Below are 27045 nucleotides of genomic sequence, written 5' to 3'. Positions count from 1 at the left end.
CTCTGTCCCCTGGTCCAGTGCTCTGCTTTGGGCTCCACTGCTGGTCAGGAGAGCTTGGGAAAAGGGAGCCACATCACAGAGCCCAAGCGGGGGGCAGGGAAACACGCTGTGCAGGGCAGCTGCTCAACAGCGGCACTGTGTGGCAGTGGCAGGAACAGCAGCCTCGTTGGATGGATCCACTCTACAAACCCTCTCTGCCTGACCTTAGGAAGCAAGACTCACTCCCTTTACACTAAGTAAACCCCAGATACTCTTGGGAAGTGTGGAATGAGGGGTGTCTTCAGAGGGGACAAAGAGGGGCGCCTGGGTGGGGCAGTGGGTTGAGCGTGGGACTCTTGGTTTCCTCTCAGGTCTGATCTCAGATTTCTGAGATCCAGCCCCGGGGAGGGCTTTGTGCTCAGTGGGGAGTCTGCTTAGGTTTCTCTCTTCCTCCCCCTCTGTCCCTCCCCCTGCTCTCTCTTTCTCAAATAAATAAATAAATCTAAGAAAAAGAAAGGAAGAAAGGGACATGAGACTTTCTGCTAAGAAGGGCATGTGGGGGCTCAAGAGATTAATTAGAGGAATGGAAAGAGGTGATTGTATCTGTGCTGTGAATTGGTGCTGCAGGGCATGCTGGGTCCAGCCAATGAAGGAAAGAATGAGCAAAAACCAAGAAATAATACCATCACACAGAACTGCACAGAAAAAGAAGTATTTTTTTGCGGGGGGTGGGGTATGAAGCTCGATGAGAAATAGTGTGGTAACAACTGGAAAGCAATTCTTGGAGGAAATCTTGGTGCAGACTTAGCCCTTGCAGGAAAACGCATAATCCCTAAAGTACACACTGCACTCTTTCTCAAGGAACGAAGTTTCTGTATTTAGAGAATTTCTGAATCTGAGTTCAGAGAAATTTGCAAGGGTGTCTGGTTCAAGGGCTGGGGAAAGGCAGCCTGTGCCCCCACGGGCACATCAGGAGGGGGTGTCAACAACCCTGCCCCCCCCCCCCGGCAGGGCTGACAGCCCCCTGGCACCCATGACAACTTCAGCCGTAGTGAACATCTGCACCAAACAGCAGGAAATTCTAGGGAGAGATGAGAGCAACGTCATCAGCGGGGAGTGCACCCTGGTCTCTGAGCACCATGCTGCTGGGGTTTCAAAGGAAACTTTGGGGGCAGCCTGTGCCCCCACCCCGGGAAGGGGAGCTGAGCGGGGCCTGTCTGCGGGCACAGAGGCCAGAGTGAGCGGGGGGCACTCGAGGTGTAGCTGCTGGGACCTGCGTGTCAGTGGCTGGTGGCATCGTGAAGCTGCAGATGTGGGGGACCGTGGGCCGCGGCGGGGGGGCCTTCATTTGTCATCCCTGCCTCATGGCAGCTCAAGGGAGCCTCGTTCCCATCAAGGCTGTGAAACCACTTTTCTTTGCTCCTTCCTGCCCTTCACTCAGAATTTTCAGAAATGAAGAAATTGCATTGTGCCATGGGTCTTTTTTGTTGTTGTTGTTAAGGATGAACTTGGTAAAATGTGGGGGACTGGGGGGCTCTGTGTGTGTGTGTGTGTGTGTGCTTTCTCAGGTAGTCTACAGCCTCAGCTGAAGAACTGGGGCTGGCTGACTGGATATTGGGGCTGAGGGAGAGCAGGGAGTCCGGGTGATGTGGCCGCTTCCCACAAGGGCCACAAGGTTAACAGGAGAGCCGCTGAGCAAGGTAAGGTAAGGAAGCGATAGTGGGTGGCAGCTTCGTGGCCCAGTTACCAGTTTTGTTGGGACACTGACTGGGCTAAAGGGCCTCAGGGTGGAGGGAGCAGAGAAAAACTGGAAGCATGTCTGCATCTCTGGGTGGTACAAAGACGGCTGTTAACCTGAGTTGATGAAAGCCAGCAGGGAAAGCTCACAGTGGGGAAGGACAGAGGCCTGGGCAGGAATCCTGGAGAACTTCTGCGGGTAGGAGGAGGAAGGGGGAGGAAGAAGGAGGAAGAAGGAGGAAGAAGGAGGAAGAAAGAGGAAGGGGGAGGAAGAATGAGGAAGAAGGAGGAGGGGGGAGAAGGGGGAGGAAGAATGAGGAAGAAGGAGGAGGGGGGAGAAGGCGGAGGAAGAATGAGGGAGGAGGAGGGGGGAGAAGGGGGAGGAAGGGGGCGGAAGGGGGCAGAAGGGGGGAGGAGGGGGAAAAGGGGGGAGGAGGGGGGAGGAGGGGGGAGGAAGAACCAGTAAGGAGGACTGCATCGACCCAGCGAGAGGTAGCTGGAAAACCAGGAAAGGGAACCTTCCAAGCTAGGAGAAGAAAGCATTCCTAACTAGTCTCAGAGGCTGTTGTGGGTCTGGCTGGGGGACAGGTAAGAGAAGGTCGTCCATTCTGGGACATAGGTCTCCACTTCGTGCCTCTCTTTTTACCCGCTGGGAGGCATGCCACTTACATCAAAGATGTAAAGGCATCCACTTATAAAAGAGGCTCTGAGGCCACCAAGTGAGCTCCAGTTTTTACGGAGCAGAGGCGGGGGATGCTTCAGAGCCAATGGTTCAAAGCAGGGACCTGGCTGTGAATTTGGACTTGCCTGAAGAGCTGTGTGGCTTTTCTGAGCCTGACTCTTTCTTCCCTGTTCATTAAGAGCCACCCACCTTGCAGGGTGCTGTAAGGGTAGAGAGTGCTTGATACAGGGCTTGCCCACAGGAAGCTTTCTGGCAACAGGTTGCTGTTGTTGAGGGACATTGGGTGAAAAGGGACCTTTGGACCTACCTGGTGGGACTGAAGCACCAGGTTGAAGAGCCGGATGTTGGCGGGCAGCGGGAGAGGGAAGCCTTCCTCCAGTCGCTCTGCAATGGAGGATGAGGTCAGCACGAGGGGAGGGAAGGCGGAGGTCAGCCCTAGAGAGCCGGGTGAGGGGGGCGGCCTCCCTGAACCTGCGTGCCTGGCTCTGGGTAGGGATCGGCAGGTGCTTGCAGGCTTGAAGTGCAGGCTGTTCTGGAGACTCTGACTCTTCACCACGCTCCAGGGACCTGGGAGCCCAGCCTTCCCACCCCAACAGCCCCAAGCCCACATTCAGGACCCATGCAAGCCTCTTCCCCAAGTCCACACTCATGGCTGGTGTACATGGCCAGGGGCGGCTGCTTGCAGGGGTGGGGGGTAGATAGCCTGGGGCATGTGACTGGGGTATCTACTGGTATGCACATGAAGACCCTCAATGTTTAGGGTGAAACCAGAGTAGCCAGGGACCAGCTCCCCCCACCCCATACCGCCATATTCTGACATGGAACTCCAGAGAATTCTAAACTCAACCCCATTCTCCCAGGTCATTTCGAAGCTACATTTGTCAAGGTAGGAAGAGACGTCGTAGTCTTGAGAATCATTTGTGGTCTTGATTTATAATTTCTAACTATTCTGGCCCGCGGTCTGTGGGCCTCTCTGAGCACTCTTGCTCCTGGCTCCACGAAGGTGAGGCTTTTATCAGTGTGGTGAGCGGAAGCCGGGAGCCGAGGTTAGTCCTTCCCTGGAGCTTCTCTCAGAGGTGGGAAAAGGCTGAGGGCTCCGGCTTCTTCTCTCACCTTCTCTGTGACCTGCAGCAGCGCACCTGACTTCTCAGATCTCCCATCTCCTCCCCTGAAAATCCTCATCTCGTGGGGCTATCTTAAAGATTGGATGGAATAATAGATGGGCACATAATAGGAGCTCAAGCTGTGGGCGGCCCCTTTTCTCCATCCCTTTTCTGGGTCAGATGCCACCGAAGGTTCATTTGACGTGACCACCTTCCAGCCTCCATAACTTGGGCCAGATATTAGGTGACTCTAGGACTGAGCCCCACCTGCTTCCCCTAGGACTAAAAGTCACTCATTCTCCAAAGCTCCTTACCGTTAATCCTGGGAATCACAGTAATGGGCAGAACATAATTCATGATAGCCTGCAGCACCACAACCTGGAAATCAAGAGGACAGGGCCCACGTCAGGGCACTTTGGTGTCATCGGGCATCCTCTGCCAGCCTCCCTTCCCCTCGGGGCAACCTCAAAGCTGGGAAAACTGCTGAGTGAGGGACACAGGGGATGACGGGAAAATTCTGCAGCCCAATCAGGGCATCCAAGTGTTAGACCCAGTGTCCCAGGTTCCAGATGTAAAGCATGTTCTAGATGTAAGGTATGAGGCAGAGGAAAGGAAGGTCATCAGTGTATTTAAACATGAAAACCTCTGAGTGAGAAAATGCATGGTCTCAGACGCTGCTGCAGGACAAACTGGCTCAAGCTTTCTGAGGTTCTATTCGGCCATGTTCAGCAAAAGCCTTAAAAATGTGTGTGCCTGGGGGTGCCTGCGTGGCTCAGTCGGTTAAGCATCTGACTTCAGCTCAGGTCATGATCTCAGGGTCCTGGGATCGAGCCCTACGGCGAGCCCCACACCAGGCTCCATACTCAAGGGAGTCTGCTTGTCCCTCTGCCCCTCTCCCTGCTCTCTCTCTCTCTCTCTCTGTCTCTATCTCCAATTAAAAAAAAAAAATGTGTGTGTGCCTGGTGGGCCAGCAAATATGCCTGTAAGGCATTCACCCTAAGGAAATGATGTAGGGCGCAGGTAAAAATTAAGATGTAAGGATGCTCACCAGAGCCATAAATTCAACCAAAACAGTAAATTAACAGCAACTTACATGTCTAACAATTGGGGAATTATCTGGGGGACATGGTGGCGCCTTGATTCTAGGAAATACGATGCAACTGTTAAGAATAATATTGTAGGAATTTAATTATCCACACAGAGATATTCATGATATATTTTTGAGTGAGGAAAAGCAGGCCATGGAAACCACATAATTCCACCGTCCTATTGAATATCCATAGCAAAAGGTCAGGAAGGATATACTCCAAATGATTAACTAAGTGGCAAAAATAAGAATAGCTTTTATTCTCATTGGTTTGCAAATCTGTAGGTTCTGATCACCCTATAATGTAGATGTTTTACTTTTACAAGAGTAAAAAAATATTCAGAAATAATGTAGCACCCTCAAGATGATTGCCTGGTGACATTTATAACTTGTAAATATGTACATTTTTTTTTCTGGAACAATTGCGTTTCCTTCCCCAGGCTCTAAATCCCTGGGCTCATAAAATGTGGTGCCCTTCTTTCTGTGAATCTGAGAACTTTAAATTTTTATTTTCTGCAGAAGCAGAAGTTAGGTTACCGGCTGAGTCAAGCCACCGTAAGAGCTCGGGCACCAGTAAATCCATGAAAATATAATGAGGTTGTTTGGGTCCTTCTGTTTGTTGTAGACTTATTGGATGGAAAGGGCTGGCTGGATTTCCATCCAATTTGGAGGGAATGTTGGAATGGTCCAACTTTGGGGCTGGGTGGCTTACAAGGCACCCACTTGGTGAGGATCTTTGGGAGGCATTTCAGAAATCTAAGGAAATGTTCTCTAGGGGTTCAACAAGAGGCCCCCTGAGAGATGTGTAGGGCCATGGGCCATGTGTAGGAAGACACTGTGGACAAAATCAGCACGCTGTGGCTTCTTACTCATTCAAGGTGGCTGTTGAAGAGCATTGAGCTGCTATTTACCTGGGCAACTCCAGTGCCCCGGGGGGACTTATGAGTGAAGCAGTGGGGGAAGTCTACTTAGTCATGGTCAGTGATTCCAAGTAATGGAATCATCTACTGGGCTGGCGAGATACTCGCCCTCCTCCCCTCCACCTGCCCTTCTCCACCTCCACATTGGCTCTGCCATTCACCCAGTTGTTCAAGCCGAAAATCTAAGAGTCACCCTTCATCACCCCCCACCACATATATCACAGCTCTCACCAAGCTCCATCTAATTTCACTTCCAAAGTGTGTCTCCCATCTGCCATCTTTCTCCTCTTCCTAGACAAATGCACCCACCTCCCACTGATACACCTGGTCTGACTCTTGTCCCCCCAAATCCATTCCCCTCGCCCCAGCTAGGGGCATCTTTTATAAAAGCATAATTCAGATCATGTCACTCTCTGTGTGGAACTGCTCACCGGCTTCTCACAGCCCTTTGACCACAATCTACTCTAGGCCAGAAGGCCCAGGATAAGCTAGCCCCGTCTGCCTCTCCAGCCACATCTCCTCCTACACCCCCACCCCCAACTTGCTCTGCTCCAGCCACTCTGACTTCCCTCCATTCCCCACACATGTTGAACTTGTTCTCACCACATGGCCTTGCTCCTGCTACTCCCTTGGCCTGCGACAGATCTTCACCTTGCTGGCTCTTTCAGGCAAGATATCACCTCCTCAGAGAGGCTTTCCCTGATCACATGGTCTAACCTTCAGCCTACATTCTATAATGTAGATGTTTTACTTTTTCAATAGTAAAAAAATATTCAAAAATAATGTAGCACCCTCAAGATGATTGCCTGGTGACATTTACAATTTGTAAATATTACATTTTTTTTTTTCTGGAACAATTGCGTTTCCTTCCCCAGGCTGTAAATCCCTGGGCTCATAAAATGTGGTGCCCTTCTTTCTGTGAATCTGAGAACTTTAAATTTTTATTTTCTGCAGAAGCGGAAATTAGTTACTGGCTGAGTCAAGCCACTGTAAGAGCTCAGGCACCATAAGAGCTTTTAGTCACCACTTGGTGACAGCCTGCTGAGAAATGAAGCCAGCATAGGAGATAGTAGAACCAAGAAATGGAGAGAGTCAGAATCCTAAGGACATCATCTGAACACCTGGATCCACCCTTGCCTGAAACCCTTACACTTTTCAATTACCAGAGCCAATAAACTAACCCCTCTTTACTGTCTTTATGGCATTTTAACAGTGATCTAAGAGAAAGTGGGAAATAAATGGCTACTTATTGAACCCTATCATTCACTACGTTGTGTGCCTCCCCATCACGTGCTACCCCACCCTCATTTGGTTTTTCATGTAGGTGGAAAGGATTATGCCTGATTTGGGGGAAGGTTTGAGGTTCAGAGAGGGGAAGTGACTTGCCCAAGGCCCACAGTTAGTAAGCAAGGAGCAGTGATTCTAGCTTGGGTCTGTGGGCCCACAAAACTCCTCTGGCCATTACTTCACATGCAAATTATATGCAAATGAACAGATGGCCTCCGGAAATGATGCCAGGAGCCTTTGTGGCCCTCAGGACAGTTATCTCAAGATCGGCAGAAGGAGGGAGCCACCAAGGACAGACTCACCGAAAAGGGGCCGACGTCCGAGTGCTTCAGTTCTAGGAGCAGCCTGTGTGAAGAGGAGGAGGAAGCTGAGATCACCTTTTGCCTGACCTGTGTTAGAGTCTGGTTGCTGGGGAGAAGAGTCCCTCTCTGGTGGATGCCACCTGGCTTTCCCACCCAGTATCTGTTCCCCTCCCTCTGGTCACAGCTCCCTAATTGTTCCTTTGGGGGCATCACCCATTCCCTACATTGTTACTGCTGAGCTCTGGGGTAGGCTGGCCAAAGGGCAGAGTCCACCTCCCCTAACACAGTGATGGAAGGATGGACCCGTGACCCATGCTGTGTCAATGAGAGTTGGCCCCAAGACTTCTGGAAATACTGGGAATGAGGTGTTCTCTTTTCTCCAGCAAAACTAGGGAGCTGCTGGTGACCATTTTTGTCACCACTCGGTGACAGCCTGTTGAGAAATGAACCCAGCATAGGAGATAGTAGAACCAAGAAATGGAGAGAGTCAGAATCCTAAGGACATCATTTGAACACCTGGATCCACCCTTGCCTGAAACCCTTCCACTTTTCAATTACCAGAGCCAATAAACTATCCCCTCTTTACTGTCTTTATGGCATTTTAACAGTGATCTAAGAGAAAGTGGGGAATAAATGGCTACTTATTGAACCCTATCATTCACTATGTTGTGTGCTTTACCCCATGGAAATCCTATAACACCCTCAGAGGCAAGGGCCATCACTCACATTTTACAGATAAGGAAACCGACACTCAGATGTCAGACAACTGGCCCAAGGTCATACAACGAACAATTAGCAAAGTAGAATTTCAACAGATCTCCTGATGCCTGAGCTCTTGTGTCCAATAAAGCTTGAAAGCTCACCCTTGTTCATCAAGAGGTGGGAGCCCCAGGACTCCTGCTCTGTGGACTCTCACACCCCACCCCTGCACATTTGAGCATCTGCTCAGCCCTCACCCAGCTGTATCCTCTCCGACTCCTCTACTTGAGAGGCTCATGGGTGTTCAAGGGAAATTAAATCCATATGTATCCGAAGTAGTAACACTTGTCAGAATGATGCCAGGAGAAATAAGCAGCGTGTAAACCTCAGGAGCCAGTCTTGAGGTTAAGGAGGACAGCTCTGTGCTGCAGAGAAGGTGGAAGTGGGCAGGAATGTAGGTCAAGACTCAATTTAAACAGCGTGAGCATGATGAAGAGGCAGACAGCAGGTCTAACCATTGGGGTCAACACACTGACTCTGCGAGGGTCTCCCTTTCTCCTCCTCTGTGTGTGTCCTTCCCTCTCTCTCCCCCTTCTGTGTCTGCCTCTCCATCTGTCTTTCTCTCTTGCTCTCATTCTCTTTCTGTCTCTCCCTTCCGTTCCTCCCTTTGTGTGTGTCTCTCTCTGAGAGTCTCTCCATGTGTCTCTGACTTTCCCTGTCTCTCCCCCCATTGCTGTCTTTCTCTTTTCCGTGTGTCCCTCTCTCGCTCTTGCTTCTTGAGCCCTTAAATCCCTTGTGTTCTCCACACTTCAATGCATGTTAATACCTTATTTCATCCTCACCACAACGCTCTTGGCAAGGAACAACCATTGCACTGGTTTCTGTTACATCATCGGGCTTCTTTCGAAGCCAGGGCAATGGAAGTTTGCTGAGTAGAGTGTTGGCCGAGGGGGGCTGTGCTTTGCATGCAGGCAGCCTCCACCCCAGAGTCCCTACGCCTAACCACAGCCGCCGTTGTCGGGGCTCTCCCAGCACGAGGCGGCTGAGCACAGCCCACAGATGGGCTGTGAAGAAAAGGATGTGGGTTTTCCACGTGCTGAGGCAGGCCAGGGACAGAGGTGGCTGGGTGCTGCTGAGGGTTGGCGCAGAGTAGAATCACCTCCTGGCCCCGCACAGCCATGAGTCTGCCCAGGACCGAGGGGCGTCCCAGAGTGCAGGACCTTCCATGCTAACACTGGGGGACCGCAGGTAAACCATGATGACTGGTCACCTACACTGTATGACCTTGGGTGGGCCACTTCATCTCCGAGCATCAGATTTCCTGTCTGCAGAACAGGGCTTTGGTGCCCACCGCGCACCGTCTGAGGCTTAAATGTGATGGATGAACAGGAGAGCAACGACATGGAGCTTGGTGTATTGTGGGGCCATTGCTGGCCCATGGGCCCCAAGAGTGGGTGGGCGGCCACTTACGTGTCCAAGCTGAGCTTTCCTACAAGCCTGTCAGCTGTGGCGTTGACCTCCATCGAAGCATTCGTGTTCTGCAAAGCAGCAATCCAAAGAGTGAAATCCCCTGAGCCAGGGCCCGAGGCCTTGGCAAGGTCTCCAAGATGGGAGGGTCAGCTTCACAAAGGCTTGGCAGAGGAGCCCACACGGAAGCCAAGGAGGAGGGGCTCTTCCTTTGCTTTGTGCTTGTTGGTGAGTCCTGGGCTGTCCCCTAATTACCATTTTCTCCCACTGCTCTAGGGACCATTTCAGGTTTCCAGGCCACTTGCACAGGCTGGGCGAGACTGACCTCAGGGCTAGAGTCCAGGCCAGCCCTATTCTCAAGCCATTCATTCATTCATTCAGTCAACAAATATTTACTGAATCAGAAAACCGAGCTCCCCACCTCAACCTTCCTGCTCACTGTCTGCATGATCCAGGGCAGACCCTTCAGAACCCATTTAATTGACCAAATGGGGAAAACGGGTCTCAACTTGAGAGAGGGCAGACCTGCCTGAGGCCTGTGAGCACCCCCCTGGTGGGGAGAGAGTCTGGCCTTCACCTCCATGGCCACAGTGGGTGCCACCAAATGCTCACGGAGTGACAGCGTGAGCAGATGAGTGAATGCAAAAATCAGCAATGGGCCAAAAACTTGAATAAGCGAAGGATTACACACACAAATGAAGGAATAAACAAAGATATGCATAAATAAGTGATGAATGAGTGAACAAACAAATATACAAATGAATGATTAATTGAACAAAGGTGTAAGTGAATGAATAAATGAATAATGGAATAAATTAATGTGTGCATGAACCAGAACAGGTCTAGCATATTTCAAGTTAGCAACGTAATGAATAATTGAATGAATGAACAAATTCACAAATGCATAATTGAATGACCAGAGGTATGAATGAATGAACCTGAAACAGTACACATATGTCAAGCCAGTGATGGAGGGAAGAATTGAAGCCAGGAACGCCTGCAGAAGCCAGAAGCAGTTAATACAGGGGCTCTGGTCTCAGGTCCTGGAGCATCTGAATCTGGGCATGGTTTACCCTGGTCCCCCAACTCCGAGGGCAGTGCCCTCATCTGCCCACACCTGGGAACAGCTTACCAGGTGAAGCACAAAGAGGGAAGCCAAGGAGGAGTTTGGGAGCACAGCAAAGGCCTGGATCTCCAGGGCAGGGGTGAAGACGAGGCCGGTGGGGAGCATGGTGAGGTGCGGTGGGGACGAGGCCCAGATGTTGAATTGCACTGGCCTGTCGGGGAACATCTTGGCCACCTGCAGCCCCCAGTGGGGACAACCAACAAAGTGACAGTTTTATTCAACTGTTTCTAAATCCCATCTTGTCTTGACCCTGCATGAACACCTCCAATGTATTCCTGTTGCTTCTTGACTAAATCGTAAAGACTTCACTCAGTGGGACTCGGTTCCTGCAGCCTCCCCCCACAGGCCTCTACCCCTTGGCTCTCCAGCTCCAGCCACATGGGACTCCTTTCTGTTCCCCAAACATACAACCCACTCTGTTCCCATCTAACACCCTTTGCACTCTCTGCTGCTCTCACTGAATGCTTCTACCCCCATTCTTTCCCAGCTTGGTTCTCTCCCTTTCTTTAGGGGTCAGCTCAAATGTCACCTCTTCACAGAGCAGTGGTGGCCTCCTGCTGCATATCTTAAGGAGGGCTTTGGTGACAACCCAATCTCTTCTAGCCTCCAGTCCCACCCCCCCCCCCACCCACCAGGTAGACTCTCGGTCTCAGAAAAACAACGTGATTGTTAGGCCATAAAGCTTCAAGAAGATTCCCCTGATCCCCCTACCAGTCACGCCTCCCCACACCAGTACCCCCTGTATAGAAACTTCTGGAAGTGCCACCACTGGAGAGGCTGTTATGGATTGAATGTTTGTGTCCCCCACACTCATGTATTGAAGCTCTCACCCCCAGTACAGCTGTAGCTGGAGACAAGGCACCAAGGAAGTAATTAAGGTTAAATAAGGTCATAGGGGTGGGGCCCTGATCCAATAGGATCAATGGCCTCATAAGGAGAAACACCAGAGCGTGCTTGCTCTCTCTCTATATGAGCTCAGAGGAACAGCCATGTGAGGACACAGCAAGAAAGTAGCCATCTTTTAACCAGGAAGAGGCCCTCACCCAAACCCAGATCTGTGGGTATCTTGACCTTGGACTTCTTGGCCTCCAGAACCATGAGAAATACATTCCTGTTGTGGGGACCCCCTGGCCTGTGGCACTTTGTTATGGCAGCCCGGGCAGACTGAGACTGAGGCTCTCATCTGAAGTGACCTCATCCATCCATTGGCTTCATGTGTCATGGGGAGCACCTTCTCTTTAATTGTTTTGGGTGCCTGAAGGGTAATTTTCTCTCTTCACTGGCCTGGGGCTCCAGGAGGGCAGGGATGTGGTCTGCTTTGCTAGATGCCAAGAGCAGAGCCCTGGCCACGTGGTGAGCACTCAATAAATATTCGCTGAGTGGATAAGCCCCCAGCGTCTACCCTCACGCCTGGTCGCCTGGGTGCTTGGAGCATCTCTCTGCATGGAGGAGGGCTGCACGAGGCTGTTTCCACTCTCAGGCTGGGTGGCCTCTGGATCTGGAGGCGGGGGGGTGGGGGGGCTCTCCTCAGGCCATTCAGCAGAGCTCAGTCCTCCCCGGCACCCCCAGGCTGCCTCATGAGGGGACAAAAGGGGAGCAGCCTCTTTCTTACCTGGGGTATGAGGGTTCCAAGAAATGTGGTTGTCAGTCGGATTCTGGATCTCTTTGGTATCTGTAGCAAGGGAAGAAGAGAAAAGTATCTTGGAGGATTATGTTATAGATTGGAGAGGGGGCCAAATTCCATACGAGGGGTGAGAGGCTGAATACACAGACAACGGCCAGCCCATCCATGACAACAACGCTGACCCCCAAGTTCTGCAGCCATGAACCCAGAACAGTCAGGATACGTTCAGTGACGGCCAGCTTCCCTATTTTTTTGCCCTAAAAAACTCAAATATGCTCTTCAAAGCAATCACGTAGGATGCCCAGCTTCTATTAGCTCACATCCAGCTCGCCATGCTCAAAACCTCTACAGGAACACAGTTGTAAAGATATAAAGCCATCAAGCCCCCTCCTCCACGTGCGTTCGTCTCTGCCAATGCAAGTGTGGCTGGCTGACTCTCTTGTCCCGAAGAGTTCTTATTCTGGTGGTCTTTGTTCATTTCCAGGGGACATGTGGGGGCTCAGCATCCTTTTGGTGCCCCTACATCTTCTTCCAGGAGCAGTGTGGGCAGAACCCCACATTGTTGGTGACCTGGCTGCATCTGGACTCTGGAGAGGATAGGTAAACTGAGGCCCAGAACAGGACTCAGCCACGAGTATATCAATAGAGACACTGACGATGATGATAATGGCGATGTGAGGCTAAGACTGGATTGGGGCAGGGGCGCCTGGGTGGTTCAGTCGGTTCAGCATCTGCCTTCGGCTCGGGTCATGATCCCAGGGTTCTGGGATCGGGCCCCGCGTCAGGCTCCCTGTTCAGCGGGAGGCCTGCTTCTCCCTCTCCCACTCCCCCTGCTTGTGTTCCCTCTCTCGCTGTGTCTCAATAAAATCTTAAAAAACAAAACAAAACAAAACACTGCATTTGGGGCAAGTACTCGGGCAGTGTTGGCTGCAACTTTCATCCCTCATCAAGGACTTCCTACTTGCTCAGCGTGTGCTGAGTGCTTCTCATGCATCCATATCTCATTCCACCCTCTCACATGCTGGGGAGAGAGATACTGGTATTGGTGTTTTACAGGTGAGGCAACAGATTCTGAGAGCTTGAATGACTGGCCTAAGGTCACCCAGCTAGAAAAGAGGAGGGCCGATATTCCAACTCAGGTCTGGCTGCCTCTAGAGGCTGGGCTACGATTCCCCCGCCGTGTGAACACAGGTTCGAGTCCAGACGGCCTGCTGGGCTCTGAGCCCCACGCTCATCCTGCATCCACCCCCAGCCTGGCCTTACCATGTTGTCCGTGATGGTCAGGTGTAGGACCCCCGCCTGTTGGTACACGAACCCCGCTGTGTTGAAGAAGTAGTCGGAGATGCCCAGGAACACCATGCGGTCATGGTTGGCGGGAAAGTCCAGCGCTGGTGAGGTGAAGGGAGGAGGACTGGGGTGCGCCACACTGAAAAACTCCCCCTGGGGGCAGAGGAGACAGGGTGAGCCTGGGCTTCCTTCAGGAATTATAACTCAATGTCTTCATCCCAGGAGAAAATGGGTTGAGGAAACCAATCGTGCTCACAGAGGAGGAAGCCATGACCAGAAACCAACAATAGTATCCTGTGCCTCCAGGGAGCTAGTTTCTAGGGGCTTTTCTTGCCAATCCTGTGAGGCAGGTGCGATGATGCTCATTTTTCAGGAGAGGACACTGAGGCACAGGGAGGTGAAATGACGTGCCCAAGGTCCCTCGGGCAACACTCCCAACCACCTGGCATACTCCCAGTCGCGCCATTGGCTCAGCTTTGGCCTTGCCAATGAGCACAGAAATTACACTGAAAGAACAATGAGATTCTGTTTGCTTGTTTTCGTCTGTCAAATTAGCAAAATTTTAAAGAGAGAGGTAAACTGTTTTAAGTGCACGTGTATTTCAAACTCACACTATCCAGTTTTGGGTGAGTGTTCATATGCTGCTAGGGAGTCTATGTTTAATAAGTTTCTGAAGAGCAATTTGGCAACAGCTGCAAAAGCAGATCACTTGTTTAGCTAGGAAAAAACAATGTTGAGTTATAAAAAAAGCAGATTGTAGATGGATACATATGGTAGAATACCATTTATGTAAAATTTAAAGGCATATAAAACATACTAAGCAAGAATTATTGACACACATAGATATGTAGTAAAAGTATAAAAACACAGGTAAGAAGGATACACACCAGCATCATATCTGTGTGATTCCTTCGGGGGTAGAGGGGACCCCAAGTGGCCTCAGCAATTTATTTTTAGAATGTTTCATCTCAAAAAAAAATCAGAGGCAAATATGACAAAATGGTAACATTTCTTAAATCTGGGTGGTGGGTTCTCTGTACCTTTGAATCATCTCATTATTAAAAATTAAACACCATGACACCCATCTTACAGAATACCATGCAACTCTTAAAAATGGTAAGTCCATGTGCCAACCAGGAGCCAACTGCAATGCATATCTTTAGGCGAGAAAAGCAAGTGAAAGGCTAAAGTGTATCCATTCATGAAAATGGATCACCAGTAAAACCAGATGGGTTTGCCTTTGTGTGTATGTGAATGCTTCGAACCAGGGAGCCGGGAGGTTAACACGCTCCATGGCTCACAGCCTTAAACCTCTGGGCAGGAGCCTGGGGGGGCCAGTAAACAGGACATCCTCATTCACTAAAAATAATTATGTATCATTTTAATCATTTATCCCATTGTATCACTTAGATTTTTTTAAAGTCTATTTGGTCCAGCAATGTCACTTCTAGGAAATAGTCAAGGATGGGTAGAGATCCAGAGACAAGGATGTTCATGGCAGCTCTGGTTACATGTATGGAGAAAATGGACAGAGCCCAAATGTCCCAGAAGGCGGGACTGTCCACAAACCTTATCACAAGTGTCCCCCGGAAAGACCCAACAGCCAGTAAAAGGGCTGTAGGAGGACGATTCATGGAAAGATGTTCATGCTACGCTGTTCTGTTTTGAAAAGTTGTGAGACAGTATGTATAACAAGACTCATGTAAATACATGTATGTGTGTATTTATTCCTAGGTCTTATACGTGGGTTTTTTTTTATGTGTACGCTCATGCGCGTGCGTGCGTCTGTGTGTTTTCCGTGTCTTGGTAGAGACAGGGTTGGAGGGATCTAATCTGTGTGTCAATAGTGTATATCTCTGAGTTGTAATATTTGGGTAATCTCTCTCACTCTCCTTCCTTCCTTCTTTCTTTCCTATTTATTTCTCTGCTCCTCATTTCTAAATGTTCTTTTCTATATCAAACATGTTTTAGAACAAACAAGTAAACGGTAACAAACAAGCCAGTCACCAGTTGTGGAGGGACTGAATGAGGGACATCCAGACGGAATGCAGGGGTGGGACCTACTCCAGCTGTGGCAGCCAGGGAAGCCTGCTCTGGGAGTGATATCCAAGCACAGACCCACCTGGAGTATAAGAAGCCAGTGGGGGAGACGGGGGCATGTGAGGGAAGGCAGTTTAAGGGGGAGGGAAGGTGTAGGACAAAGGCCCTAAAGTGGGAATGACCTTGGTGTGTTGAGGAAGTTCAAGGCCAGTGTGTCTGGCTGGAGGGTGGTGAGTGAAGGGAGAGTGGCATGAAATGAAGCTCCATCCATCCCTCCATCCATCCATCCCTCCACCCATCCATCCCTCCATCCACCCATCCCTCCATCCATCCCTCCATCCATCCCTCTATCTATCCATCCCTCCATCCCTCCAACCATCCCTCCATCCATGCCTCCATCCATGCCTCCATCCATCCATGCCTCCATCCATCCATGCCTCCATCCATCCATCCATCCATCCCTCCATCCCTCCATCCATCCCTCCATCCATCCATCCATCCATCCATCCATCCATCTGTCCATCCAATCAAAATATTTACTAAGCAGCAAGTAGATACCAAGCATAGCTCCAGGTGCTGCACCTGGAGTTCCTGACCAGCACTCAGGAACAAAGCAGCTGTAGCCCCTCCTCTTTCATCACAGAGGGAGGCAGACGTGTGACTGTGTGTGTGTATATGTGTGTGTGTGCATGTGCGTGTTGGGGGGCTGTTAGTCATAAGTAATGGATATGGAGGGAAAGGAGGGAACTGTTTCAGTGAGTGTGGTCTGGGAAGGTGTCTCTGGGGAGAGGGAGATTTGAGTAAAGCCTGGAAAGATGGAAGGGAGAGCTTATGTGAATATCTGGGTGAGAGCTTCCGGGCAGAAGGAGGAGCAAGTGCAAAGGCCCTGGGGAGCGAGCATGCATAGGGTGGTTCAGGAGTAGTGGGAGGCCAGTGTGCCTGGAGCAGGGAGAAAGTGCAGAGATAAGGATGAGGAGGAGCCCCGGAGGGTCCAAGACAAAGGCCTGAGGGTATATGTCCCTCAGTGTAAGTCTCACCTTCAGCTGCCAGTCCAGGTTGTTAGCCGTGGCTATCGGAGCTGCCACCAGTGAGTAATTGATCCCAGAGACCTTATCTATTTTGGTTGTCACTAGAGGGAAAGAAGATGGACCATGAGTTGGCTCTGCATGGCAGCATTTTTGGGACCTAAGATGCAGTGTCGGCATCAGCCAAATTTGAATCAAGAACTGTAGTGCAGGCTCCATTCCCACCTCCTCCAGGGAGCCCTCCCTGAGGGAGGGAAATGACCCCACACCGCACATAAACAGACATCATCTCCTTCCCTTCTTCCAACAGCCCTGAGATATGGTCAAGGAGCAGAGAGCTTGAATTGAACTCTATGATCTTGGACAAGTCCTTTCATGTCTCTAAGCCACTTTTTGTCATTGGTAGAACGAAGTAATACTAGTGGTCCCACAGACGCCCTGTACATGGTCAGGGCTCAGAAGCCGAAGGGACTGTTACTAGCAGTGATAATACACCAGGCTGAGCCCAGGCTGGCTCAGGTCCGAATGGTTTCTGTGTTTCTCAGCAGTCATCAACGAGAATTAAATAAATACGGGTCCCTCCTTAAGCCCTTCCTTCCCATGTTAGAAGGGACGAAATGGGGCTCAGAAATGTAACTTGTCCAAGACGGCACAGCGGGTGAGTGATGGAGCTGGGACTCCAACCCAAATCATTTTCCTGCTTGCTGAGGCCAAACCTTGGACCCTGCAAATCCGGGGGGGGGGGGGGGGGGGGGCTGGGGCGGTACCTGGGGACGGAAGGCATCTTAAACATGCTCAGTATGCTCACACCATGTGCTGCCCAGCCTAGTCCGCAGGGAGAGAACCCAACTAGCAGTTTGGGAGACTCGCTGGCTCCAGCACACGGTCCCTGTTTCCCGGTCCCCCTGCCCCTTGTATCCCAGCTGCCTTGACCTCACCCAATGCTCACCTCGAAGTGTCTTTAAATAAGACTGCAGCTTGGAGGACACAGAACTGGTCACTATCTGGCAGATCTGGAGAGAACCAAAGAAGTGATCAGTGAGGGCTGCCCTTAATGGAAACTGTCCTTTGGGAATAAGGAACCTGATGTGTTTTCCTTTCCTTGAATGTTTCTTTGAAGGAGAGAGGGAGGGAAGGGAGGAGGGAGGGAGGAAGGACAGAAATGTAGGAGGGAGAACAATGGTTTCCCAGAGTGTTTCTACCACACAAGATGTGTGACTCTGCACGCCCCAAGAATATCATCCTCTAGGAGCCTGTGACTCTGCCACATGGCCCAGGGTTGGGGGCAGGGGCAGCACATCTGGGAGCTAGGGCCCGGCTGAACACCTGGGCTACTGCCTTCCGAGGCCACTCACCCAGGAGGGCCACCAGATGGCCCCAAACCACAGCAAATCACACCACAGCCTGGAGCCCGTCCTCCCGCTACAGCCCCTCTGTGCTCCATCCTACCTGCCCTCCACCCCCAGCCCCCCCCCTACAGACACAAGGAGCATCCCTCAGATACCTACTCTTCGCTCTGCATTCCTGGGGAGCCAACTGTCCAGCTCACTCCTCTTCATTTCCAGTTCTTGCTACTATCATGGATACCCTGATATCTCCTTTATCCATCCATCCATCCATCCATCCATCCATCCATCCGTCCGTCCGTCCGTCCGTCTGTCCGTCCGTCCGTCCATTCATTCATCCATTCATCCATCCATCCATCCATCCATCCATCCATCCATCCATCCATCCATCCATCCATCCATCCATTCAGCCAGCCACTCAAGCCAGCACTGTCTTCTAAAGAATATCTTATTATGATTAAGAGCTTCACCTCTGAGGTGGGATGGCCTGGGTTTGAACCTCAGTACTATCACTTCCCCCTCTGTGCCTCAGTTTACTGGGGAAAATCATGACTCTCCCCCCCAACACCGGTCATAAGGATTGCGTGTGGATTAGGTGCTGGGATCCTTGTAGAGTTCTAGGCGTCGTGCCGAGCCCACCCCGTGTACGTAGAGCCCTTTGCACCTTCTCCCCATCACCATTGCTATCTGACAGCAGTACATTCGTACTTTTTAGTTTGGCTGCTTTTGGGGGGCCACTCTTGTGGTGTTACCAAGAAATACTCTGTTTTAATAGTTCCAGTGCTAAATGCTAACATTCCCCTCTTACTATTACTTAATTGCAAAGACAGTTGAACCATGGGTTAGCCAGGCTGGAGGGTGAGCACACCACCTGCGTTACCTCAGTAATCCTTCCGGCAGCTTGGTGCCAGAGGTATTAACGTCCCCATTTTGCAGATGGCGAAACTGAGGTTCTGATATTTGCACAAAGCTACAAAGCTAGTTAGGCCCTGGGACCAGAATTAAAACCCAGAGATTCTGACTCTAAAACCCATTCTATAATCTACTGTGTTATTATGCATTGTGACAACCATGCACTGTTTTTTTGTTTTAAGACTTCGATAGAATGCCTTCAGACCGATGACCTGATTTGACTGATGTCTCCCTACCCCCATCGTTGTTGCCTTTGCCTAGAAACCCAGTGGCTCGCATTCAGAAGACCATACAGCTTCCTCAGTCTCCCTGACACGCCCTGCTCCATCTTTTGGCCCCTCCAGTCATTCTCATGGCAACCCCAGAAATTTCTCTAAAACACAGATCTGGCCAGGTCACCCCCTTGCCTAAAATCTTCAATGGCTCCCCATTGCCCTTGACTCACTTGGCCTGTGAGGCAGGCTCAGGGTATTCCTGGGAGCTAATGGTTCATTCATGGAAAACCAGCGCAAGGAATGGCCCCTTTTTTCTCAACTGAAGAAGCTGGCCTGGGTGGATTTAGGGTGAGGGCAGGGCTGGGAATGCTGGTTGGTACCAGTCCCAGCCCTAGGGAGTGGTTTGCTGGCACTCTAGCCTACCAGCTTCCTCAACTGCACGTCTCCTGTCTTCCGGGTAGGGAGCACCCAGAGAGGGGTTTGGGGTGTGGCAGAGATGGGGGAGGAGGCCAGAGGACTTTGAGAAGAGGCTTCGGAGGCAGGGCGAGGCAGGAGAAGGCAGTTTGCCTGAAGGGAGGAATGCAGAAGGAAGAGCAGGGGTGGTCTAGCAGGAGTGGGGCGAGTCCGCTGAGGCTGTGTGCTGGGACCCTTTCTTGGCTCTTGCTGGACACCTCATGACTGGTTTCTAAGTTGGACCTGTGGTTTCAAAGAGCTGTGAGGACAACTTCCAGTCCTCTGGGGTGAGAGCCGAAGAATCCAGTGATGCATACACTGAGGACCCCCCTTCCCCCCCCCCCCCCCGCCCGCTCTGAGCCCGTCTTACCTTGCTCGCCATGGTCTTTCGGATCGAAGACTCTATTTTTTTGTGGAAGAGTTGGATCAGCCACCTGGAGATTGACATGTGGAGACATGTATGAGGCTTCCCAAGTGTCCCAGGGCTTCATTCGGGAGCCTGCCTCATGTGGGAAGCCTTCCTCCCCTTCCAGATAGCCTAAGCACCCTTGTTCCTGGGCTTTAAGCGCACACATACACCCCCATTAGATACTTGGCCCTCTGGGTGCAGTAACTCGTTTATGAGTTTATTTCCTCAATTGGCGCATAGCTGGACCCCCACCCTGTCTCAGCCTCTTTTTTTTTTTTTCAAAGATTTTATTTATTTATTTGAGACAGAGAGAATGAGAGACAGAGAGCATGAGGTGGGGAGGGTCAGAGGGAGAAGCAGACTCCCCGCCGAGCAGGGAGCCCGATGCGGGACTCGATCCAGGGACTCCAGGATCATGACCTGAGCCGAAGGCAGTCGCCCAACCAACTGAGCCCCCCAGGCGCCCTGTCTCAGCCTCTTTCCTCGTCACTGCTCTCCCTCTTGGCACTCCAGACACACTGTTCTGCCGTATCCTCTTGTGTTCCGTGCTGCTTCCCACCACAGGGTATTTGCACATGCAGTTCCTGCTGTTTAAAACACCCCCTGTCCCCAACATCCACCTAATGAACTCCTACTTACTCTTTTCATTTCAATTCAAACGTCATTTCATCAAGGAAGAACCCGCCAGCCTCCAGACTAGGTCAGATCCTCCTGTTCTATGTCTTCGTAGCACTTTGTGCCTCTTTTTCTTAGTTCTTATATCCTTTTGTAATTCATTGTGAGCCATTCACCAGTGCAATGATTTGATTAATGTTTATCTTCCCCACTGGGCAGGAAGCTTCAAGAGAACAGGGGCTGTGTGGCTAAGAGTCTGCGGCCAGATAGCTCTGGGCTGAATCCCTTTTCAACACTCACTGGGTTTGAAAACTCAGGATAGTTCCTATTCTCTCTCTGCCTTGGTTTTCTCCTCTGAAAATGGGGGTAATAATAGACTAACTTCATTGTGTTCATTGGTTGAGACAATTCACAAGCTTAAAAGAATGCTACACATGCCACTGTTAGCTATTGCTGAATTTTAATTGGCCACTGCTATTTCCTGAGCACGAGCCTGGTGCACAACAGATTCTTAGATGACATTTGTTGAGTGGATGCATACATGCCTATGGATTGGTGGTGAGGACTGTATAGTTTTAGTGCACGTAAAGTGGGTAGCCCAGAGCCAGGGGCATCATATATGCTCAGTAAAATCTGTTGAATGAATGTTGGATCAACAAGTGACTCCACTCCTTGAGGCAGGGAGGGTGTCTGCTCTGTCCATGGACCCTGTCCCTCCCCTACACCTGAGGCCCCTGTACGAGACCTGGCAAGGAGGGGGCACTTGGCATGTTTTCTGAATACAGAGATGAATAGGACGGTGCTTCCTGAGGTCCCTCCTCCCACCCACAGTCCCAGGAGATCATACCCCAGCTTGCCGCCTGAGATGCGCACGCTGACACTTTCGATGTGGTTGCTGCAGCTGGAACAGGTGGCCGTGGGGAGGCCTGAGGCGGGGTCAAAGCCCAGCTCCAGACCAGCCGAAATGGAGATGCCTTCCATACCCAGGTCAAAGTTGCCCTTGGTTTTGCTGAAGGGAAACACGGACAAAAGAATTGGAGCAAGCACTTTCTTCCCCACTGCCATTCAAACTGCAAGCTTGCGCTGGCAGGTAGGTTTTGCTATTTGAGATGGAGGTCAGAGAGGGGAGGCAGCCTGCCCAAGGTCACACAGCACTGAGTGAAGTGTGGGTCCGAGTCCGCCTGGCAGAACGCTGCTCTTACCCACTGCCTCTGCCGTTGCTGAGTGGCTTTGGATGTCTTAACTGCTCTGAGGTCCAGTTGCCTCACCTAGCCCCTTGGCTAGCGGTGGAACACTGGCTTTGCCCCTAAAAAGCTGGGGGCTTGGGGGTCCAGGACTTTAATTAATTAATGCTCTCATTCGTGAAATGGGGTTGATAACTTCTCCTTCAGGAATAAAACAAGTTTGGGTAAGATAGTGGACCTAAATGTATTTTATCAACTCTCCAATATGATGAAGTTCTGTTATTTTTTCACCTCAGTGAGTGAAATGATAGATGCAAAAGAGCCCATGTGAAGAACTAAGCGATTCTTATTGTGGGGAAGGGACAGACCCTGCAGTCCTTGTACAGGAGGGCAGATTCGTGTCCCTCTCCCCAGAGTGCCTTCTCCTCCCTCCATTTTGCCCCTGGACTCCCCACCAAGAAGTCGCTGAAGTGATCGGTCATTCTGAGCCACCACCACTAGAGGGCAGGCTCACCTTGTGGGGAACCCAATATGTAGCTTGAGAGTTGTAGTCTGGATGATTTGCCTCAATGTTTCACCCCTTTGCCTATCTTGCGGGGAGCTGTGTGCATTTCCAGGCTCTTGACTTTGGGCTTGGCCACGCGACTTACTTTGGCTAATGGCATATGAGTAGAACTGACCATAGGCCAGTTCTGAGTCTAGGCCTTAGGGGGACCTCTGTGTTTCCAGTTGCCCTGTTTGCACGTCTGCCATCACCAAGGATATGCTTGCTCCTTAGCCCACTGGTCTAAGGAGGAGGAGAAAGAGATACATGTGGAGCAGAGCTGCCTCAGCTGAGCCCAACCCAGATCAGCAGAACTCCAGCTGACACATAGATACAAAGTGATAATATATGATTGTTGTTTTCAGGGGCTGAGTTGAGGGTGTTTTGTTACACAGCAATAGCCAACTGATAAAGGCGTAAATGAAAGATCCCACTTAGCCTTTCATCCTAAGCCACATGTACCAACTCTTGACAGTGTCTTGCATTGTGATGTAGACAAATCCTCAGCTATTAATCAAGGCTATGTTGAAACTTCACACATGAAAAATGCCCCCAGGAACCCTGTGGGGACAAGTGGTGATGGGTAAGGCAAAAATTGAGCATTCCTGTGATCCTGGCTCTCACCCTTCCAATTATCACCAAGAGCTCACCCCACACACTCAATAAACCCCAAGCTTGGAAACTCACAGGAATTTCTTTCGGGCCTTCCATTTTCCACTGATCTTCACGTTGGCGTTTCTGATGGAGAGATCAAGGCCCTTATTGGGCACTAGTCTTATCTGGGAACTGGGAAGCTGGAATCCACGGATAACCATGCTGTGAAGAAGAAACGCTCCATTAGCCTCCTGGGGGTCCACACAAGGACTCAATTAATGGTTAGTGCAGACTCACCCCCACCCCCAACGCTGCACCGCATCCATTCCAGGAGAACCCAGAAGCTATAAGAGCAGCCTTGGAAACTCTGTGGGCCTTGGGCAGAGTAGCTAGGCTTTAAAGTCAGACAAATCTGCATTAGAATCCTGTTCTTCAAGGTACTATTGGGTGACCCTGGGCATGTCACTTAATCATCCTGAGCCTCGGTTTTCTCATTTGTAACATGAGCATAATAATCTCCATCTTGCAGGAAGTGTGACGATCAATGAGGATAATACATGTTATCTCAACTGGCTGCAAGTTCTATAAAAGGCTGGAATGTGTCTCTCTCGGTTCACTGTTATAGCAAAGCCTGCTGTGACACACACATAGTAGGTGCTCAAAAATATCTGTTGAATGAATAGGTGTATAAAATTCTGTAGAAGACATTTATGGGTTTTCTTCCCACCACCCACACCCCCTTCTCGTGGTACTAGAGCTGCCTTTTTACTTTGGGGGAACCCTCCCTCATATCTACTCTCTGTCACTCCAGAGAAAGTTGACTTCACCTCCACCTTCACGGGGTGGAGCTTAGGACTCAGGCACAAGCTAGTTAGTGGGGGGTATCCCCTGGCCACAGTGATTGGTTCAGGGATGTGTACATAACCAAAGATGGGACAATCACAGGGAATCTTAGGGGTTTTGCTTGAATTGCAAGGGAAAAGTGCTCTCCCTCCACAGGATTTTCAGTGCTGAGGAAAGGCTGGTGGCCATCTTGCATCTTCGAGGGGACACCCTACCTGAGAACTGGACCTTCCCAAAGAAAGAGATGCTGAAAAGTGGCAAGGCAAAAAGAGGGTCCAATGACATTTGGGCTTACCTCAGCTGAACCTGAAGCCAGACTATTCCAGAGACGTCTCAAACATGTGAGCCAATAAATTCTGGCTTGGGCCATTTTAGATGAGGCTTCCTGTCCTTGAAAACAGCCCCCTCCCAATCCTACTGTTATATGGGCCTAGCACAGAGTTTGGGGGTTCATGACTCACTCCCCCTGCCTTGGGAGTCATGGTGAGTACCTTCTGTGGCCTCCTCCACACTCAGCTTGGGGGATTATATCCCCTTGGGGTGGTGTCAACACTAGTTTGTGGACCTTAACCTCTCTGAGTTTAGGAGTTTGGGGCTCTGTGGTTTAGGTAGGTCCAGGACACCACAAGTTCTGTACGCTAAGGATTGAGCTCCATAGGCCTCACCTGTAGAAGCTATAACGTCCTTTCCCGAGATATTTGATCTTGAAGCTTCCTGAGAAGTCTGGGATCTTGATCTTCTCCAGCTCCTTCTGCAGCACGGCCACTCCTTGCTGGCAGGCTGAAGGGCGAGAACAGGGGTGATGGTCAGAGGCTCCGCCTGTCCCTGTCCATACCAGGGGTCAGTGAGGGCTTTCTGTAAAGGCTCAGATAGCAAATATCTTTGGCTTTGTGGCTCATACTGTCTTTGTCACACCCACTCCGCTCTGCTGTGATCGCCGGAAAGCAACCACAGACAATATGTAAATGGATGGGTGTGGCTGTGTTCCAGTAAAACTTTATTGATGGGACACTGAAATCTGAATTTCATATAACTTGCACATGTCATGACATATTATTCTTTTGATTTTTTTTTTCAACCATTTAAAAATGTAAGATGTAAATGCCATTCTTAGTTCAACAGGCCATACAAAAACACATGGCGGTACAGATTTGGCCTGAGGGCTGCCTTTTGCCAATCCTTGGTCTAAAATATCACCTTAAACACCCAGTCATGTGTCCTGTGAGTGTTTCTGGAACACTGTCTCTGCACCTCCCTTGCGCTATGCCCTCATCTCTTTGACTTTTGGCCTCACTCTCCGCAGGATCTTTGCTTGTGCCATCCTTTTTTGTGTGTGTGTGTGTGTGTGTGACTCTGCCAGGACTCGAACCTCTGCTTGGGCCATTCCTGCTACCTACAAGACCCTCCCCTCCCACCTTCACCTTGTCAACTTCTCGTCCGCTCTATCATTCTATCATCACTTCCCCCAGGAACCTGCTCTGAACCAGCAGACAAGAGCAATCCGCCTTGTCATCATTCTCATAATGCATCTCCTTTAGAGCCCCCGTTACTGTTGGTAAGTGTACCTCTCTTCATGTGACTTTGTGGTGACTATCTCTCCCCACTGCCCGATACAGCCCTCTAAGGCTTGCAGCAGGAACATCTGCTTTATTTATGAAAGTGGCCCCTACATTTACCACAGTGATTGGCACTTACTATTGGAAGGCACTTAATATTTGTTGAACGAATAAATGAATGAATGAATGCCAATGTCAGGAATCCTGCCATCAGTTATTACGTGGCTAGCAGCATCCAAGAACAAGTAAAGGCAAACATGTCACTTGAGAAAGAGGAAGTAGTAAGAAGAGGGATCCCAGGCTTTGTGTCTTCCAACAGCTAGTGAGGAAATCACCACCACCACCACCACCACCGTTTACGTGTGCCAGGCACGGTTTTGGGCTCTGTACATGTATGAAGCTATTGAATCTCAGTAACCCCAGGAGGCAGGTCCTGTTACCACCCCCAATTCACAGAGGAGGAAGCTGAAATTTGGGAAAGTGGCCACACAGCTGATGAAGAATGGATCAGGGTTTGAATCCAGGCCTTGTGGTCCCGGAGCCCAGGCACTGGGACAGGTCTCCCGGGGATTCAAAAGTAAACAGTGCAGACACAGTCACTGAGAGGAGGGGAAAGAAAATGTGGGATGGCCAGAACCTGTGGGTCAGCTGGGGCCAGGTCTTGAAAGGTCTCAAATGCCAGCCAAAGGGTCAGGTGATCTTCTGAGGGCAGGGACGTGAGCAGATGTGCTGCATTTCAGGAGACCCACTCTGGCTGCCACATGGGGAGATTGGGGCTGCTGTGACAGAACACGAACATTGCTGGGTTTAAAGGCCAAGCTCAGGCCTCTGCTCCCGGGAAGCCTTCAGGCTACCCATCCTCTTGTCTCCCAGCTCACATGGAGCCTTCTGTCTGCACCCCCTGGGATTCAGAGGTGGCCCGCCCAGCATCCCCTAGTGCTGTCCTGACTCCCTCGGTGGTATACCAGCTGATGAGGCTCTCTCTGCCTTTTCCTGCTCGGATTTCTCGGTGGCTGGCTCTCCGCCCCTGGAGACAACATCAAGCAGCCCGACGCGGGGACATGATCCAAGACTGGAGGTCACCTCCTGACCACCCACTTCCCAGTTCCTCCTCCAAGCTTCAATTTGCTCATCTGTGAATTATTGCTAGTTAACAATATGTCCCACCCAGGGTTGACATAAAGATGCAAGGAGATGGGGTGTGTAAAGTGCCTGACTCAGATCTGAGCGGGTCAGCATGGGGCTGTTCCAGGCCAAGCTTTCCTAGGTCTGGGCCTGGGTGAGTGGCCTGGAGGGAGCCTCTCTGGGGCATCCAGATGGGTCATGTGCACAGTATGGCTGAGCCAAGCCCCTACCCTGGGGGAGACCTTGAAGAAGGCCCTCCTCATCCTCCCCTTCCTCATCACTCAGCCGCCTCACAGGGCCTGGGCTCTGCCCACACTGGAGACTGAGCCAGGGATCTCAAGGCAAATGATAAGACTGAGAACCAGCTCTGGAGGGAAGAGAAGGGCCTAGAAGCCTGAGTTGGCAACTGGGTAAAGAGACGGAGGGGACCGCGAGGACCCTCGGGGGCCTGAGCGCTGGACTTGGAGTCCTCCAGACCAGCACTCTGATCCCAGCACTGCCACTTTGCAGCCCTGTGACCTTGGGCAACTCACCTGGTCTCAGTTTCTTCATCTATATGATGGGAGTAAGAGGCCTCCTTTGAGGAGCAGTGAGCAGGCTATGCACTGGATTTAAAGGGCTGCACACAGCAGGTGCTCAATAAGTGCTCTTTAGGGGTGGAAGAGGAGGGAAGGAAAGTCATCTGATTACCGTAGTCCAGGCCTTTCTGGGTGATCCTGGCCACGACACCGGGGTTGGTGGCCGCCATCACAGCTGTGCCCAGGGTGGCGAGGACCAATAGGGCTGCCCATCTCAGCGCGCTGTCAGGTTCTCTGGCCATGTCTTCGTTCTCCGACGCTGCCAAAGCCTGGAGGCCTTGGAGGGGAGCCAGGGATCTATAAAGG

At 50.9% G+C, this 27045-nt stretch overlaps 1 protein-coding gene across 1 annotated transcript; it reads right to left on the bottom strand.

Moving 5' to 3' along the window:
• Positions 1 to 681: 681 nt before the first annotated feature.
• BPI (bactericidal permeability increasing protein) lies at positions 682 to 27045 on the bottom strand. The gene is made up of 15 exons (XM_045885756.3): positions 26852 to 27045; positions 24146 to 24260; positions 22731 to 22859; positions 21163 to 21324; positions 19662 to 19725; positions 17315 to 17378; positions 16378 to 16469; positions 13277 to 13453; positions 12002 to 12061; positions 10396 to 10563; positions 9267 to 9334; positions 7098 to 7140; positions 3816 to 3879; positions 2706 to 2782; positions 682 to 1060 (listed from the first exon to the last, which is right to left on the bottom strand). The coding sequence occupies exons 1-15, from the start codon at positions 26979 to 26981 to the stop codon at positions 1022 to 1024; spliced, it is 1452 nt and encodes a 483-aa protein (XP_045741712.1). The 5' UTR covers positions 26982 to 27045; the 3' UTR covers positions 682 to 1021.

The sequence above is a fragment of the Mirounga angustirostris genome, unplaced genomic scaffold, assembly GCF_029215605.1.
Source record: "Mirounga angustirostris isolate CCGP_5_RB_7025 unplaced genomic scaffold, mMirAng1.0.hap1 SCAF_10, whole genome shotgun sequence".
NCBI classification, from domain to species: Eukaryota; Metazoa; Chordata; class Mammalia; order Carnivora; family Phocidae; genus Mirounga; species Mirounga angustirostris.
Note: the sequence above shows the minus strand (reverse complement) of the source record. Positions and strands in the feature narration are given on the sequence as shown.